The sequence below is a fragment of the Mesoplodon mirus genome (genome assembly GCF_964341445.2).
Source record: "Mesoplodon mirus genome assembly, chromosome: 6".
Classification (NCBI taxonomy): domain Eukaryota; kingdom Metazoa; phylum Chordata; class Mammalia; order Artiodactyla; family Ziphiidae; genus Mesoplodon; species Mesoplodon mirus.
The window spans coordinates 81501465-81521136 of NC_138982.1; the positions used below are offsets into that span (position 1 = coordinate 81501465).

General features: G+C 39.5%; 1 protein-coding gene across 1 annotated transcript in view; it reads right to left on the reverse strand.

The window, feature by feature from the left end:
* CFAP91 (cilia and flagella associated protein 91) overlaps positions 1-19672 on the reverse strand; it is a gene marked incomplete at its 5' end in the record, with an annotated part of 159101 nt that overhangs the window by 111808 nt on the left and 27621 nt on the right. The window contains one exon of the mRNA XM_082625711.1: positions 19419-19475. Coding sequence (XP_082481837.1) covers positions 19419-19475 — 57 coding nt within the window. The remainder of the gene's footprint in view (positions 1-19418; positions 19476-19672) is intronic.

A 19672-nucleotide genomic window follows, 5' to 3' on the forward strand; every position in this document is an offset into this window, starting at 1 on the left:
TATACTACTTATAAAATAAGAAAAAAACATATAACCATTTCCATTTAAAATATATCATTTTGAAGAATTGGTTACATTACACAAACAATAAATAATGGAAAAAAAGAGAGATTTCCATTATGAAAAAGTCAAAGGCAAGGGGAGGTGCTTATACATGAGCACAGCATGTACAGCTTAGCTCCAAGAAAAATGCATTTCAAGCCAATTAGAAAGAAGTGTCTATTTGGCATTTCGACCTGTGATGGAACAGTACTTTAAATTGTTTTTAATGCTGAATTCTAACAGGCATTGAAATCATTTTTCAGCAGTTGCTATTAATTTCTAACACATGTAGACAATATAAATACGTACATACAGTTTCTTAACTTTTCAGCAGAAAGTATGCTACTATAAAAATTCTACTTGAGGAAATAACTTCAAATTAGCTTTATCATCACAGATCATGTGAATATCATAACACCGTAAGCTTGAATCAAAATAATAAATTATTGTTTTCTAAATTAAATAATTTCACATTTGACCCATCTGATCAAATGTGCTAGGATTATGGTAAAGCCTGAGGAATCCTTCTGACTAAGCTTTCTGCTGACTTGGGACCCTTCTGGGTGGGTCTGAGGATAGGATGCAAAGGAGGACTGCTACTTTGACAAAAGTCCTAGGCAACTTAATAGTACAGTTTCTTTCCCAACCAACTTGTTACTTTTCTCAAATCTATTCTTTTTCTCTCCATTTCAGTTGGTTTTAGAGCAGAGTAAAATGTGAATAAGAAAGAGCAAAAATCTCTTTCCCACCTCTGCCCAACCTCGATCGGGACCCAATGCCAGAAAGACTCCATATCTGCTTGCTACTTGGCTTGAGCCTTGCCTTGTCCTGGATCCCATCCTCAGCCTTACTTAGTCTGGCTTTGGTATCTTTACAGCAGCCACTGCTGCTCTATTCCCTCCATCCAGGCCCCTCCTCCTCTACTACGGGCCACTACCAGGAACATGTACTGTCTGCCACACCTACAGTCTTCTAGATTTTCCCTTCCAGCCCCAACTGAACTGCACACAAAGAGGAGCTTCACAAAGCTAGCAAATCTTGTTTTGTTATTGTGAACTCTATTGAACATCTGCATTTTTTAAAGGCAATTTTTTAGAGCAATCTTAGGTTCATAGCAAAATGGAGAAGAAGGTACAGAAACTTCCCATATACCCCCTGCCCCACACATGCATAGCCCGACACATTATCAACATGACTCACCAGAGTGGTAGCTTTGTTACAATTGATGAACCTCCATTGACACTTCACAGTCACCCAAAGTCCACAGTTTACATTAAGGTTCACTCCTGGTGTTGTACATTATATGGGTATGGACAAATCCTTACATGTCTATGTATACATGTATAATAATGTGTATCCATCATTATAGTAACATACAGAGTATTTCCCCTACCCTTAAAATCCTCTGTGCTCCTATTCATCCTTTCCCCATTCCCCCCAACCCCCTGGCAACTAATGATCTTTTTATAATCTCCATAGTTTTGCCTTTTCCAGAATGTCATATAGTTGGAATCATACAGTATGTAACCTTTACAGATTGGCTTCCTTCTCTTAACTATATGCATTTAAGATTCTTCCATGTCTTTTCATGACTTGATAGCTCATTTCTTTTTAGTGTTGAATAATATTATATTGTCGCAATGTACCATAGTTTATTTATCCATTCACCTACTGAAGGATATCTTGGTTACTTCCAAGTTTTGGCAATTATGAATAAAACCGCTATAAACATCTGTGAGCAGGTTCTCCTGTAGAGATAAGTTTTCAACCTCTTTGGGTAAATATCAAGGAGCAGGATTGCCAAATCATATGATAAGAGTATGTTTAGTCTTGTAAGAAACTGCCAAACTGTCTTCTGAAGTGGCTATAGCATCCTGCATTCCCACCAAAAATGAAAGTTCCTGCTGCTCCACATTTGGTGGTGTTAGTGTTCCAGATTTTGTCCATTCTAACAGGTGTATAGCAGTATATCGTTTTAATTTGCATTTCCCTGATGACATCATGTGGAGCATCTTTTCATATCCTTATTTGCCATCTGTATATCTTCTTTGGTGAGGTATTTGTTAAGGTCTTTGACCTTTTTTAAAATCAGGTTTTTTGTTTTCTTACTGTTGAGTTTTGGACTTCTTTGATTATTTTGGATAACAGTCCTTTATCAGATATGTCTTTTGCAAATATTTTCTCCTAGTCTGTGACTTGTCTTCTCATTCTACTGACATTGTCTTCTGTAGAGCAGAAGTTTTAAATTCCAATGAAGTCCAGATCCTCCATTATTTCTTTAATGGATCATGACTTTGGTGTTGTACCTAAAAAGTCATCACCATACCCAAGATCATCTAGGTTTTTTTCCTATGTAATCTTTTAAGAGTTTTATATTTTTGTATTCTATATTTAAGTCTGTGATCATTTTGAGTTAATTTTGTGAAGGGTGTAAGGCTTGTGCCTAAATTCATTTTTTTGCATGTAGATGTCCAGTTGTTCCAGCATCATTTGTTTAAAAAGACTGTCTTTTCTCCATTGTATTGTCTGTTCTTTTTGTCAAAGATTAGTTGATTATATTTATGTGGGTCTATTTCTGGGCTCTCTATTCTATTTCATTCATCTATTTGTCTATTCTTTCCATAATACCACACTTTCATGATTATAAAAGTTTTACAGTAGGTCTTGAAGTCAGGTCGTGTCAGTCCTCCAACTTTGTTCTTCTCCTTCAATATTGTGCTGCTTATTCTGAGTTTTTTGCCTCTTCATATAAGCTTTAGAATCACTTTGTCAATATCCACAAAATAACTTGCAGGGATTTTGATTGAGATTACATGGACTCTATAAATCAAATTGGGAAGAACTGACATATTGACACTATTGAGTCTTCCTATCCACGAACATGGAATATTTCTCCATTTATTTAGTCGTTCTTTGATTTCTTTCATCAAAGTTTTGTAGTTTTCCTCAAATAGATCTTGTGTATATTTTATTAAATTTATACTTAAGTATTTCATTTGTTGATGCTAATGTAAATGGCACTGCATTTTATATTTCAAATTCCACTTGTTCTATATAGGTATATAGGAAAGCAGCTGACTTTTGTATACTAACCTTATATCCTACAACCTTGCTATAATCACTTATTAGTTCCAGGAGAGGTTTTTTTTTTCAGTAATTTCTTTTAGATTTTCTACATAGATGAATATGTCGCCTGCTAAAAGACAGTTTTATTTCTTCCTTTCCAAACTGTATACCTTTTATTTCTTCTTCTTGTCTTACTGAATTAGTTAGGACTTCCAGTATGATGTTGAAAGAGAGTGACAAGACGGGACATCCTTGCCTTTTTCCTGATCTTAATGGAAAAGCTTTGAGTTTCTCACCATTAAGTATGATGTAAGTTTTTGGTACACATTCTTTATAAAGTTGAGGACATTCCTCTCTAATCCAAGTTAACTGAGAGTTTTAATCATGAATGAGTATTGGATATTGTCAAATACTTTTTCTGGCCTCTAGTAATATGATCATGTGATTTTTCTTTTTCAGCCTGTTGATGTGATGCATAATATTAACTGATTTTCAAATGCAGAATCAGCCTTGCATACCTGGGATAAATCCCACTTGGTTGTGGTGTATAACTCTTTTTATACATTGTTGGATTTGATTTGCTAATATTTTGTTGAGGATTTTCATGCCTACATTCATGAGAGATGTTGGTTTGTAGTTTTCTTTTAATGTCTTTGCCTGATTTTGGTATTAGAGTAATACTGGCCTCAAAGAATGAGTTAGCTTCTATTATCTGAAAGAGACGGCAGAGAATGGTATAACTTCTTCCTTAAATGTTTGGTAGAATTCACCAGCAGACCCATCTGGGCCTGGTGCTTTATGTTTTAGAAAGTTATTAATTACTGATTCAAAAATTTGTTAATAATAATATAGGCCTTTTCAGATTTTCTATTTCTTCTTGTGTGAGTTTTGGCAAATTGCCTTGCAAGTAATTAATCCTTTTCATCTAGAATATCAAATTTGTAGGCATAGAGTTATTCACAATATTCCTTAATTATCTTTTTAATGCCATGGGATCTGCAGTGATCCTTTTCCATTTCTGAAAAGGGGATCCTTTTTCATTTCTGATATTATTAATTTGTATCCTCTCTTTTTTTCTTAGTTAGCCTGGCTTGAGGCTTAACAGTTTTAGTGATCTTTTCAAAGAACTTTGTGGTTTCACTTATTTTCTCTATCAATTTCCTTGATCAATTCTGCTGATTTATGGGACTTCCCTGGTGGCACAGTGGTTGAGAATCCACCTCCCAATGCAGGGGATGTAGGTCCGATCCCTGGTCAGGGAACTAGATCCCACATGCATGCCACAACTAAGAGTTCATATGCCACAACTAAGGACCCTGCAAGAAGCAACTAAGGAGCACACATGCCGCAACTAAAGGAGCCCAGAAGCTGCAACTAAGACCCGGCACAACCAAAATAGATAAATAAAGAAAAATTTTAAAGTACATGGCGTATACTCTCCATACACTTGAAAAAAAATTCCATTGATTTATGCTCTAATTCTTATTACTGCTTTTCTTCTGCTTGCTTTGGATAGAATTTGCTCTTCTTTTTCTAGTTTCTCAAGGTGGAAGCTTAGACGATTGATTTAGATCTTTCTTCTTTTCTAATACATGCATTCAATGCTATAAATTTCCCACTAAGCACTGCTCCCATTGCATTGCACAAATTTTTATAATTTGTATTGTCATTTTCATTTAGTTTAAAATATTTTAAAATTTCCCATGAGATATCTTTTTTGATCCATATGTTATTTAGAAATATATTGTTTAATATCCATATATTTGGGGATTTTCAGTTCTCTCTCTGTTCTTAATTTCCAGTTTAATACCACTATGGTCTGAGAGCAGACATTGTATTATTTCTATGCTTTTACATGTATTAAAGTGTGTTTTATGGACCAGAATGTGGCTTTCTTGGTGAATGTTTCATGTGAACCTGAGAAGAATGTGTATTCTGCTGTTGTTGAATAAGTAGTCTATAGATACCAATTATATTCAACTGATTAATGGTATTGTTAAGTTCAACTAGGGCCTTACTGATTTTCTGTCTGCTAAATGTATCCATTTCCAACAGGAGGTAATAGTGGATTCATTTACTTCTCCTTGTAATTCTATTACTTTTTGCCACATGTAGTTTCACACTCTGTCATCAGGCACATATACATTAAGGATTATTTGGTCTTCTTGGAGAACTGACCTCTGTATCATTATATAATGCCTGTCTTTATCCCTGATAATTTTCCTTGCTTTGAAGTCTGAAATTATTATAGCTATTGTTGCTTTCTTTCAGTGTTAGCATACTATAGTTTTCTCTATCCATTTACTTTTCTTCTTTTTTTTTTACATTTTTTAATTGAAGTGCAGTTGATGTGTAATATTATATGTTACAGGTGTACTATACACTATTTCACAATTTTTAAATGTTATACTCCATTTATAGTTATTATAAAATATTGGCTGTATTCCCTGTGTTGTACAATATATACCTGTAGCTTATTTTATACATAATGGTTTTTTTTATTAGTTTCTGCTTTATAACAAAGTGAATCAGTCATACATATACATCTGTTCCCACATCCCTTCCCTCATGCATCTCCCTCCTTCCCACCCTCCCCATCCCACCCCTCCAGGCGGTCACAAAGCACTGAGCTGATCTCCCTGTGCTCTGCGGCTGCTTCCCACTATCTATCTACCTTACATTTGGTACTGTATATATGTCCATGCCTCTCTTTTGCTTTGTCACAGCTTACCCTTCCCCCTCCCCATATCCTCAAGTCCATTCTCAAGTAGGTTTGTGTCTTTATTCCCATTTTACCCCTAGGTTCTTCATGACATTTTTAAAAATTCCATATATATGTGTTAGCATACGGTATTTGTCTTTCTCTTTCTGACTTACTTCATTCTGTATGACAGACTCTAGGTCTATCCACCTCATTACAAATAGCTCAGTTTCGTTTCTTTTTATGGCTGAGTAATATTCCATTGTACATATGTGCCACATCTTTTTTATCCATTCATCCGATGATGGACACTTAGGTTGTTTCCATCTCCGGGCTATTGTGAATAGAGCTGCAATGAACATTTTGGTACATGTCTCTTTTTGAATTATGGTTTACTCAGGGTATATGCCTAGTAGTGGGATTGCTGGGTCATATGGTAGTTCTATTTGTAGTTTTTTAAGGAACCTCCATACTGTTTTCCATAGTGGCTGTACCAATTCACATTCCCACCAGCAGTGCAAGAGTGGTTCCCTTTTCTCCACACCCTCTCCAGCATTTATTGTTTCTAGATTTCTTGATGATGGCCATTCTGACTGGTGTGAGATGATATCTCATTGTAGTTTTGATTTGCATTTCTCTAATGATTAATGATGTTGAGCATTCTTTCATGTGTTTGTTGGCAGTCTGTATATCTTCCTTGAAGAAATGCCTATTTAAGTCTTCTGCCCATTTTTGGATTGGGTTGTTTGTTTTTTTGCTATTGAGCTGCATGAGCTGTTTATAAATTTTGGAGATGAATCCTTTGTCAGTTGCTTCATTTGGAAATATTTTCTCCCATTCTGAGGGTTGTCTTTTGGTCTTGTTTATGGTTTCCTTTGCTGTGCAAAAGCTTTGAAGTTTCATTAGGTCCCATTTGTTTATCTTTGTTTTTATTTCCATTTCTCTAGGAGGTGGGTCCAAAAGGATCTTGCTGTGATTTATGTGATACAGTGTTCTGCCTATGTTTTCCTCTAAGAGTTTGATAGTTTCTGGCATTACATTTAGGTCTTTAAGCCATTTTGAGATTATTTTTGTGTATGGTGTTAGGGAATGATCTAATCTCTTACTTTTAAATGTCCCTGTCCAGTTTTCCCAGCACCACTTATTGAAGAGGCTGTCCTTTCTCCACTATACATTCCTGCCTCCTTTATCAAAGATAAGGTGACCATATGTGCGTGGGTTTATCTCTGGACTTTCTATCCTGTTCCATTGATGTATCTTTCTGTTTTTGTGCCAGTACCACACTGTCTTGATTACTGTAGCTTTGTAGTATAGTCTGAAGTCAGGGAGCCTGATTCCTCCAGCTCCGTTTTTCGTTCTCAAGATTGCTTTGGCTATTCGGGGTCTTTTGTTTTTCCAAACAAATTTTGAAATTTTTTGTTCTAGTTCTGTGAAAAATGCCAGTGGTAGTTTGATAGGGATTGCATTGAATCTGTAGATTGCTTTGGGTAGTAGAGTCATTTTCACAATGTTGATTCTTCCAATCCAGGAGCATGGTATATCTCTCCATCTGTTTGTATCATCTTTAATTTCTTTCATCAGTGTCTTATAATTTTCTGCATACAGGTCTTTTGTCTCCTTAGGTAGGTTTATTCCTAGATATTTTATTCTTTTCGTTGCAGTGGTAAATGGGAGTGTTTTCTTGATTTCATTTTCAGATTTTTCATCATTAGTGTACAGGAATGCCAGAGATTTCTGTGCATTAATTTTGTATCCTGCTACTTTACCAAATTCATTGATTAGCTCTAGTAGTTTTCTGGTAGCATCTTTAGGATTCTCTATGTATAGTATCATGTCATCTGCACACAGTGACAGCTTTACTTCTTCTTTTCCAATTTGGATTCCTTTTATTTCCTTTTCTTCTCTGATTGCTGTGGCTAAAACTTCCAAAACAAGGTTGAATAAGAGTGGTGAGAGTGGGCAGCCTTGTCTTGTTCCTGATCTTAGTGGAAATGGTTTCAGTTTTTCACCATTGAGGACGATGCTGGCTGTGGGTTTGTCATATACGGCCTTTATTATGTTGAGGAAAGTTCCCTCTATGCCTACTTTCTGCAGGGTTTTTATCATAAATGGGTGTTGAATTTTGTCGAAAGCTTTCTCTGCATCTATTGAGATGATCATATGGTTTTTCTCCTTCAACTTGTTAATATGGTGTATCACATTGATTGATTTGCGTATATTGAAGAATCCTTGCGTTCCTGGAATAAACCCCACTTGATCATGGTGTATGATCCTTTTAATGTGCTGTTGGATTCTGTTTGCTAGTATTTTGTTGAGGATTTTTGCATCTATGTTCATCAGTGATATCGGCCTGTAGTTTTCTTTCTTTGTGACATCCTTGCCTGGTTTTAGTATCAAGGTGATGGTGGCCTCGTAGAATGAGTTTGGGAGTGTTCCTTCCTCTGAAATTGTTTGGAAGAGTTTGAGAAGGATGGGTGTTAGCTCTTCTCTAAATGTTTGATAGAATTGGCCGGTGAAGCCATCTGGTCCTCGGCTTTTGTTTGTTGGAAGATTTTTTATCAGTTTCAATTTCAGTGCTTGTGATTGGTCTATTCATATTTTCTATTTCTTCCTGATTCAGTCTTGGCAGGTTGTGCATTTCTAAGAATTTGTCCATTTCTTCCAGGTTGTCCATTTTATTCGCATAGAGTTTCTTGTAGTAATCTCTCATGATCTTTTGTATTTCTGCAGTGTCAGTTGTTACTTCTCCTTTTTCATTTCTAATTCTATTGATTTGAGTCTTCACCCTTTTTTTCTTGATGAGTCTGGCTAATGGTTTGTCAATTTTGTTTATCTTCTCAAAGAACCAGCTTTTAGTTTTATTGATCTTTGCTATCGTTTCCTTCATTTCTTTTTCAATTATTTCTGATCTGATCTTTATGATTTCTTTCCTTCTGCTAGTTTTGGGGGTTTTTTGTTCTTCTTTCTCTAATTGCTTTAGGTGCAGGGTCAGGTTGTTTACTCGAGATGTTTCCTGTTTCTTAAGGTGGGATTGTATTGCTATAAACTTCCCCATTAGAACTGCTTTTGCTGCGTCCCATAGGTTCTGGGTCATTGTGTCTACATTGTCATTTGTTTCTAGGTATTTTTAAATTTCCCTTTTGATTTCTTCAGTGATCAGTTCGTTATTGAGTAGTGTATTGTTTAGCCTCCATGTGTTTGTAATTTTTACAGATCTTTTACTGTAATTGATGTCTAGTCTCATAGCATTGTGGTTTGAAAAGATACTTGATACAATTTCAATTTTCTTAAATTTATCAAGGCTTGATTTGTGACCCAAGATATGATCTATCCTGGAGAATGTTCCATGAGCACTTGAGAAAAATGTGTATTCTGTTGTTTTTGGATGGAATGTCCTATAAATATCAATTAAGTCCATCTTGTTTAATGTATCATTTAAAGCTTGTGTTTCCTTATTTATTTTCAGTTTGGATGATCTGTCCATTGGTGAATGTGGGGTGTTAAAGTCCCCTACTATGATTGTGTTACTGTCGATTTCCACTTTTATGGCTGTTAGTATCTGCCTTATGTATTGAGGTGCTCCTATGTTGGGTGAATAAATATTTACAATTCTTATATCTTCTTCTTGGATCGATCCCTTGATCATTATGTAGTGTCCTTCTTTGTCTCTTCTAATAGTCTTTATTTTAAAGTCTATTTTGTCTGATATAAGAATTGCTACTCCAGCTTTCTTTTGATTTCCATTTGCATGGAATATCTTTTTCCATCCCCTTACTTTCAATCTGTATGTGTCTCTAGGTCTGAAGTGGGTCTCTTGTAGACAGCATATATATGGGTCTTGTTTTTGTATCCATTCAGCCAATCTGTGTCTTTTGGTGGGAGCATTTAGTCCATTTACATTTAAGGTAATTATCGATATGTATGTTCCTATTCCCATTTTCTTAATTGTTTTGGGTTCGTTATTGTAGGCATTTTCCTTCTGTTGTGTTTCTTGCCTAGAGAAGTTCCTTTAGCATTTATTGCAAACCTAGTTTGGTGGTGCTGAACTCTCTTAGCTTTTGCTTGTCTGTAAACGTTTTAATTTCTCCATCAAATCTGAATGAGATCCTTGCTGGGTAGAGTAATCTTGGTTGCAGGTTTTTCTCCTTCATCACTTTAATTATGTCCTGCCACTCCCTTCTGGCTTGCAGAGTTTCTGCTGAGAGATCAGCTGTTAACCTGATGGGGATTCCCTTGTGTGTTATTTGTTGTTTTTCCCTTGCTGCTTTTAATATGATTTCTTTGTGTTTAATTTTTGACACTTTGATTTATATGTGTCTTGGTGTATTTCTCCTTGGATTTATTCTGTATGGGACTCTCTGTGCCTCCTGGACTTGATTAACTATTTCCTTTCCCATATTAGGGAAGTTTTCAACTATAATCTCTTCAAATATTTTCTCAGCCCCTTTCTTTTTCTCTTCTTCTTCTGGAACCCCTATAATTCGAATGTTGGTGCGTTTAATGTTGTCCCAGAGGTCTCTGAGACTGTCCTCTGTTCTTTTCATTCTTTTCTCTTTATTTTGCTCTGCATCAGTTATTTCCACTATTTTATCTTCCACCTCACTTAGCCGTTCTTCTGCCTCAGTTATTCTGCTATTGATCCCATCTAGAGTATTTTTCATTTCATTTATTATGTTTTTAATCAATGCTTGATTCATCTTTAGTTCTTCTAGGTCCTTGTTAACTGTTTCTTGCATTTTGTCTATTCTATTTTCAAGATTTTGGATCTTGCAGTACATGGGCCTCTCACTGCTGTGGCCTCTCCCATTGCGGAGCACAGGCTCCGGACGCTCAGGCCCAGCGGCCATGGCTCACGGGCCCAGCCGCTCTGCAGCATGTGGGATCCTCCCGGACCGGGGCACGAACCCGTGTCCCCTGCATCGGCAGGCGGACTCCCAACCACTGAGCCACCAGGGAAGCCCTGGTAGGTTTTTATCTTGCTCCTTTACCTGCTGTGTGTTTTTCTGTCTTCTCATTTTGCTTATGTTACTGTGTTTGGGGTCTCCTTTTTGCAGGCTGCAGATTCATAGTTCCCGTTGTTTTTGGCGTCTGTCCCCAGTGGCTAAGGTTGTTTCAGTAGGTTGTGTAGGCTTCCTGGTGGGGGGGACTAGTGCCTGTGTTCTGGTGGATTAGGCTCGATCTTGTCTTTCTGGTGGACAGGTCCACGTCTGGTGGTGTGTTTTGGGGTGCCTGTGGCCTTATTATGTTTGTAGGTAGCCTCTCTGCTAATGGGTGGGGTTGTGTTTTTGCCTTGCTAGTTGCTTGGCATAGGGTGACCAGCACTGTAGCTTGCTGGTCGTTGACTGAAGCTGGGTGCTGGTGTTGAGATGGAGATCTCTGGGAGATTTTCGCTGCTTGATATTATGTGGAGCTGGGAGGTCTCTTGTGGACCCGTGTCCTGAAGTTGGCTCTCCCACTTCAGAGGCACAGCACTGACTCCTGGCTGCAGCACCAAGAGCCTTTCATCTACCCGGCTCAGAATAAAAGGGAGAAAAAGTAGAAAGAAAGAATTAGTAGAAGAAAGAAAGAGAGAGAGAAAGAAAGGAAGAAGGAAAGAAAGGAAGGAAGGAAGGAAGAAAGAAAGAAAGGAGGGAGGAAGGATGTAAAGAAAGAAAGAAAGGAGGAAGGGAGGAATGAAAGAAAAAGGAAGAGTGAATGGAAGAAGGGAGGGAGGGAGGGAGGAAGGAAAGAAAGAAAGAAAGAAAGACAGGAGGGAGGGAGGGAGGAAGGAAAGAAAAAGAAAGTGAAAGGAAGAAGGGTGGGAGGGAGGGAGGAAGGAAAGAAAGACAGGAGGGAGGGAGGGAGGAAGGAAAGAAAAGAAAGAGTGAAAGGAAGAAGGGAGGGAGGGAGGGAGCAAGGAAAGAAGAGAGAAAGAAGGAAAGGAGGGGCGGAGGGAGGGAGGGAGGAAGAGAAGGTAGGAAAAAAAGAAAGAGCAGGTAAAGTAAAATAGAATAAAGTATGAAATATAGTAGCGTTATTAAAATTAAAAAGTAATTACTGAAAAAAAACGGACAGATAGAACCCTGGGACATATGGTGGAAGCAAAGCTATACAGAGAGAATCTTACACAGAAGAATACACATACACATTCACAAAAAGAGAGCAGGGGGAAAAATCAAAAATCTTGCTCTCCAAGTCCACCTCCTCAATTTGGGATAATTCGTTGTAAAAAGAGGAAAAGGGGGAGAAGTCTGAAATCTTGCTCTCTAAGTCCACCTCCTTAATTTGGGATAATTCGTTGTAAAAAGAGAAAAAGGGGGGAAAGTCTTAAATCTTGTCCTCAAAGTCCACTTCCTCAATCTGGGATGATTCGCTGTCCATTCATGCACTCCACAGACGCAGGGCACATCAAGTGGACCGTGGAGCTTTAATCCGCTGCCTCCGAGGCTGCACAGAGAGATTTCCCTGTATCTTCTCTGCTCTCACAGCTCCCGGGTCTCAGCCTTGGACCTGGCCCCGCCTCTGCGCGTAGGTCGCCGGAGGGCGTCCGTTCTTCGCTCAGACAGGACGGGTTTAAAGGAGCCGCTGATTCGGGGGCTCTGGCTCACTCAGGCAGAGGGGAGGGAGGGGCGCGCAGTGTGGGGCGGGCCTGCGGCGGCAGAGGCCGGCGTGACGTTGCACCAGACCGAGGCGCTCCGTGCGCTTTCCCGGGAAAGCCGTCCCCGGGTCCTGGGACCCCGGCAGTGGCGGGGTGCACAGGCCCCCCGGAAGGCGGGGCGGACAGTGACCCGCGCTCGTACACAGGCCCCGCGGTGGCGGCAGCAGCAGCCCCAGCGTCCCACGCCCGTCTTCGGGGTCCGCACCTTTAGCCGTGGCTCGCGCCCGTCTCCGGCGCTTCCCCAAGCAGCCCTCTTAATGCCCTCTCCTAGCGCACCAGGAAACAAAAGGGAAGAAAAAGTCTCTTGCCTCTTCGGCAGCTCCAGACCCTTTCCCCGGACTCCCTCCGGGCTAGCCGTGGTGCACTAACCCCTTCAGGCTCTCTTCCTGCCGCCAGCCCCAGTCCTCTATACATAATGGTTTATACCTCTTAATCCTCTATTCCTATATTGCCCTTCCCCCTTTCCCTCTCTCCACTGGTAACCACTAGCTTGGTCTCTATATCTGTGAGTCTGTTTCTTTTTTCTTATATTGACTAGTTTGTTGTATTTTTTAGATTCCATACATAAGTGATATCATACAGTATTTGTCTTTCTCTGTCTGACTAACTTCACTTAGGATAATAAGCACATCCAAGTCCATCCTCCAAGTCCATCCATGTTGTTGTAAGTGGCAATTTTCATTCTTTTTTATGGCTGAATAGTATTCCATTGTATATATATACCACATTTTCTTTATCCATTCATCTGTTGAGGGATGCTTGAATTGCTTCCATATTTTGGCAACTGTAAGCAATGCTGCTGTGAACATTGGGGTGCATGTATCTTTTCAAAACAGTGATTTTGTTTTTTTTCGGATATATACCCAGGAGTGGAATTGCTGGGTCATAAGGTTGTTCTATTTTTAGTTTTTTGAGAAACCTCCCTACTGTTTTCCACAGTGGCTGCACCAATTTACATTCCCACTAACCATGTAGGAGGGTTCCCTTTTCTCCACCTCGCTAACGTTATTTGTGTTCTTTTTGATGATAGCCATTCTGACAGGTATGAGATAATATCTCATTGTGGTTTTTTTTTTTTTTTTTTTTTTTTCTTTTTGCGGCATGCGGGCCTCTCACTGTTGTGGCCTCTCCCGCCGCGGAGCACAGGCCCCGGACGCGCAGGCCCAGCGGCCATGGCTCACGGGCCCAGCCGCTCCACGGCATATGGGATCCTCCCAGACCGGGGCACGAACCCGTATCCCCTGCATCGGCAGGCGGACTCTCAACCACTGCGCCACCAGGGAGGCCCTCATTGTGGTTTTGATTTGCATTTTCCTGATGATTAGCAATGTTGAGCATCTTTTCACATTCATGTTGACCATCTGCATGTCCTCTTTGGAGAAATGTCTACTCAGGTCTTTTGCACATTTTTTAATTGGGTTGCTTGGGTTTTTTTGATGTTGAGTTGTATGGGCTGCTTATACATTTTGGATATTAACCCCTTATCCATCATATCATTTGCAAATATTTTCTCCCATTCAGTAGGCTATCTTTTTTTTTTTTTTTTTTTTTTTTTTTTTTTTTTTTCTTTTTGCGGTATGCGGGCCTCTCACTGCTGTGGCCTCTCCCGTTGCGGAGCACAGGCTCCGGATGCGCAGGCCCAGCGGCCATGGCTCACGGGCCCAGCCGCTCCGCGGCATATGGGATCCTCCCAGACCGGGGCACGAACCCGTATCCCCTGCATCGGCAGGCGGACTCTCAACCACTGCGCCACCAGGGAGGCCCAGTAGGCTATCTTTTCATTTTGTTGATGGTTCTCCTTGCTGTGCAAAAGCTTTTAAGTTTAATTAGGTCCCATTTGTTTTTGTTTTTGGGTTTTTTTTGCGGTACACGGGCCTCTCACTGTTGTGGCCTCTCCTGTTGTGGAGCAAAGGCTCTGGACGCACAGGCTCAGCCGTGGCTCATGGGCCCAGCCGCTCCACGGCATGTGGGATCTTCCCGGACCGGGGAACGAACCCGTATCTCCTGAATCGGCAGGCAGACTCTCAACCACTACGCCACCAGGGAAGCCCCCATTTGTTTATTTTTGCTTTTATTTCCTTTGCTTTAGGAGACTGCTCCAAAAAAATATTGCTACAATTTATGTCAAAGAGTGTTCTTCCTATGTTTTCTTCTAGGAGCTTTATGGCTTCAGGTCTTATATTTAGGTCTATGAGTTTATTTTCATATATGGTGTTGGAGAATGTTCTGATTTCATTCTTTTACATGTAGCCGTCCAGTATTCCCAGCACCACTTATTGAAGAGCCTGTCTTTTCTACATTGTATATTCTTGCCTCCTTTGTCATAGATTAACTGACCATAAACACATGAGTTTATTTCTGGGCTCTCTATTCTGTTCTAATCTATCCATTTACTTTTAATCTATATGTGTCTTTATACTTAAAGTAGGTTTCTTATTGATAACATATAGTTGTGTTTTTTTGATCCACTTTAACAATATCTGTCTTTTAATTGGTTCATTTAGACCCCTGATGGCCAAAGTGATTATTGATAGTTGGATTAATGTCTACCATATCTACTTGTTGCACTTGTTCTTTGTTCTTATTTTATCTTCCACCCTTTTTCTGTCTTCTTGTAGTTTTAACCACGTTTTATATGATTCCATTTTCGCTTCTTTATTAGCATATCAGTTATACTTCCCTTTATTTTTTACTGTTTTAGTGATTGCCCCAGAGTTTGCAATATACATTTACAACTAATCCAAGTCCACTTTTAAATAACACTATATCACTTCTCAAGCAGTGTAAGTACCTTATAATAACAAAATAATCCTCATTCCTCCCTTTCATCTCTTTTATTATTGCTGTCATTCATTTCACTTATATATAAGCATATACATGATATATTCATGAGCATACATAATCAAGTACATTGTTGCTCTTATTATTATTAATTTTTTTCTGAATAGGCTCCTTTAATAATTAGTCAAAGAGGAAAAACAAACTGCCCACCATTTGTCTTCAATTGTCTTCCTTTTTTTTTTTAATTGGAGTATAATTGCTTTACAATGTTGTGTTCGTTTCTGCTGTACAACGAAGTGAATCAGCTATGTGTATACATATATCCCCTCCCTCTTGGACCTCCCTCCCACCTCCCCCCATGCCACCCATCTAGGTCATCACAGAGCACTGAGCTGAGCTCCCTGTACTATACTGCAGGTTCCCACTAGCTGTTTTACATATGGTAGTGTATTTATGTCAAACCTAATCTCCCAATTCATCCTACCCTCCCCTTCCCCACTGTGTCCACACATCCATTTTCTACATCTGTGTCTCTATTTCTGCCCTGGTGGTCTTATTATTTTGAATAAACTGTTAAAAAATAAAAGTTTTTATTTCACCTTCATTTATTCTGTCTTTGATGCCCTTCTTTTCTTTATGTAGATCCAAGTTTCTGACCTATATTATTTCCCTTCTATCTAAAGAACTTCTTCTAATATTTCTTGCAACAAATGGCAACAAATTCCCTCAATTTTTATTTGTCTGAGAAGGTCTTTATTTTGCTTTCATTTCTGAAGGATAATTTTGCAGGATACAGAATTCTAGGTTGATTTTTTTTCTCTCAACACTTTAAATTTTCACTTCTCTCTCTTCTTGCTTGCATGGTTTCTGAGAAGTCACATGTAATTCTTATCTTTGTTCCTCTATAGGTTAGGTAATTTTGTACTCTGGCATCTGTCAGAATTTATACTTTTTTTTTTTTTTTTTTTTGCGGTACGTGGGCCTCTCACTGTTGTGGCCTCTCCCGTTGTGGAGCACAGGCTCTGGACGCGCAGACTCAGTGGCCATGGCTCACAGGCCCAGCCGCTCTGCGGCATGTGGGATCTTCCTGGACCAGGGCACGAACCTGTGCCCCTGCATCGGCAGGCAGACTCTCAACCACTGCGCCACCAGGGAAGCCCAGAATTTATTCTTTATCTCGGATTTTCTTTAGTTTGAATATAATATGCCTTGGTGTAGCTTTTTTGATATTTATCTTGCTTGATGTTCTCTGAGCTTCCTGACTGTAGTTTGATATCTGACATTAATTTGGAGAAATTTTCAGTCATTATTGTTTCAAATATTTCTTCTGTTCCTTTCTTCTCCTTTTGGTACTCCCATTATACGTATGCTATACCTTTGTATTTGTCCACAGGTTTTGGATATTCTGATTTTTTCCGTCTTTGTTCTCTCTGCTTTTCAATTTTAGAAGTTTGTATTGATATCCTCTAGATCACAAATTCTTTCCTCAGCTATGTCCAGTCTATTAACAAGCCTATCAAAGGAATTCTTCATTTCTGTTACAGTGGTTTTGATCTCTAGCATTTTATTTTTTTAGTTCTTTCTTAGAATTTCCATCTCTTTGCTTACATTGCCTACTTGATCTTGCTTGAAGTCTACTTCACCCATCAGAGCCCTTAGCATGTTCATCACAGTTGTTTTTTTGTTTTGTTTTTTTTTGCGGTACGTGGGCCTCTCACTGCTGTGGCCTCTCCCATTGCAGAGCACAGGCTCCAGACGTGCAGGCTCAGCGGTCATGGCTCACAGGCCCAGCCGCTCCGCGGCATGTGGGATCTTCCGGACCGGGGCACAAACCTGTGTCCCCTGCATCAGCAGGCCAACTCCCAACCACTGCACCACCAGGGAAGCCCATCACAGTTGTTTTAAATTCCTTTTCTGATAATTCCAACATCCCTGCCATGTCTGGTTCTGATGCTTATGCTGTCTCTTCAAATTGTGGTTTTGCCTTTCAGTGTGCCTTGTAATTTTTTTTTCTTACAGCTACACATGGTGTACTGAGTAAGAAAAACTGTAAATAGGTCTTTAGTAATTTGGTGGTAAGGTGTGGGGGGAGGGGAAAGCATTCTATTTTCATATATTAGGTCTTTCTTTCAGTGAGCCTATGCATCTGGACTATGAGCTTCATAAGTGTTTTTCAGTTTTTTTCTTCCCCCTTAGGTGGGGCAGGATGGCAAAAGGGGACTGAAGTTGGGTATTTCCTACCCCTCTCAGTTAGGCTCTGATAATACCCCAGCAGGTTAGGCTCTGGTTCACTAGGTTCTCCTGACAGCTGGCCTTGTTAAGAAGAACAGAGTGCTGTAGCACATTTCAAAGTGGTTCCTTTTTCCCTCCTCCTGCCAGAAGCATGGGGGGGATTTTTCTCCAATATTTACTGTGAGAACCTGGTTGAGTTCCTGGAGGTGAATCACAAAATTGTGGGAGCCCCCATGACTGGGTCCTCCTGGAGTTTTTCATTCTCAGAGTTTTCCACACTGAATCTTCAGCAACTTGTCAATTATAGTTCAGGTTTTCCTACCTAGGAATGGTTCTCAGGGCAGTTTCTACTCATGAATCTCTGTTCTGGGTAGCTATTACTCCCTGTATTTGCCTGTCTGTTTTTAAAATCTTCAGTTAATAGCAACTTCCAAGCACCTTATATGTGGAACTGGAAACCACTATTGAACATTTAAAAAATATTACTTTTCATCCTCTTCACCAAGATGCTTACACAGAGTCCAAAGTAAAGGGTCCAACAGCTAGCCATGGAAAGGCTGTGGCTGGAGAAGGCCAGCTGTCCCCAGACAAGTCCATACTTGCTAACATAAGGTGGAAATATCCTCACCACTCAGAAACTCAATGCTGCCAGAATTCCAGAGTTGACTTCACAGACGGTTACTGATTCATTCTTTAAAACTTCTGAGAAAGAAAGAGACTATCTAGAATGTCAACTGTCATGCTTTAACTCTCAAAGGAAATCTTTATCGCTTACATCACAATTAGTTAGGAAGCAGTGGAGGGGCCCAGTGTTCACCACTGTAGACCTCAGAACTCCCCACAATCAACTGAACAATTTTTAGACTTAATGTGATTATGACCTCCAAAGCAGGAGATCCAGTGAGCCTGCTTCTAAAGAATTACCAAAGGTATCTATAGGGAGATACCTGTCTTATAGCTCCTCTTTTGCTCATACAAAGCATTTCATAGAAAACAAGTCTGCAGTTGTCCCCAGGTAAAGTGACAATACACAAAGTTGCTCTGTCTAGGAGGAGAGCAGAGGATCTTTCCTCCTTCCACATAAGAGCCAAAGGTATCCATATACAGTCTTAAAAAATTAGAGGGGAACTGGGATCATAATTGGCACTTATATTGAGGATTACAGACCTTTGATAACATATATCCTATTCATAAGATGCTATATCATTAAGAGTAACCATATCCTTTAAATGCATGTTTGAAAGTCAAGCCCTATCTAACTTTCTATTCAGAAATCTGAGACCTTAAAAAAGGTTTCTTTTCTGGTTCATTTCAAGAATACCTTGGATTTTTTTTCTCCTATAGAAATTTTAAGTTATATTGACATGGGAAAGTGTATAGCAAAAATTAGATGAGCGGGCTTCCCTGGTGGCGCAGTGGTTGAGAATCTGCCTGCCAATGCAGGGGACACGGGTTCGAGCCCTGGTCTGGGAAGATCCCACATGCCATGGAGCAACTGGGCCCGTGAGCCACAACTACTGAGCCTGCGCATCTGGAGCCTGTGCTCCACAGCAAGAGAGGCCGTGATAGTGAGAGGCCCGTGCACCGTGATGAAGAGTGGACCCCGCTTGCCACAACTAGAGAAAGCCCTCGCACAGAAACGAAGACCCAACACAGTCAAAAATAAAATAAATAAATAAGTATTTAAAAAAAAAAATTAGATGAGCATATGTATGTATCTATTCAAAACAAAAGTTATAAGCAAAAAACAACTACCCTCAATATGTCTGATGCTCTAGGTTATTTTCTATTCTATTTTGTTTTTTAAAATGCTGCTCATGACCCACTAGAAGACCTTTTGATGGTTAGTGATCCAAAGTTTAAAATATTGATTTAGACAACTATCCTCTGGAAACAAATATGGAAGCAAATAATAAATAAAATAAACTGGAAAAAAGTTTTAAAATAATGGTTACTTACCTGGTTGATGCAAAAACAACATTGAATGGCATCTGTTGATAAAATGGAAGGAAAGGCCTGGGGGAGAAAGGAAAACACAAATGTGTGGGACTTTTGCATTGTGTGCTCTCTGAACTTTCTTCCATTGTTAACGTTTGTCCCTTGAAATCAGTGAGTTTGAATACTTCATATATCAGTAATTCTCAAACTTTGGCATACACAAAAATCACTGGGGAGTGGGAAGATTCTTGTTTAAAATTCAAATTCCCAGGTCT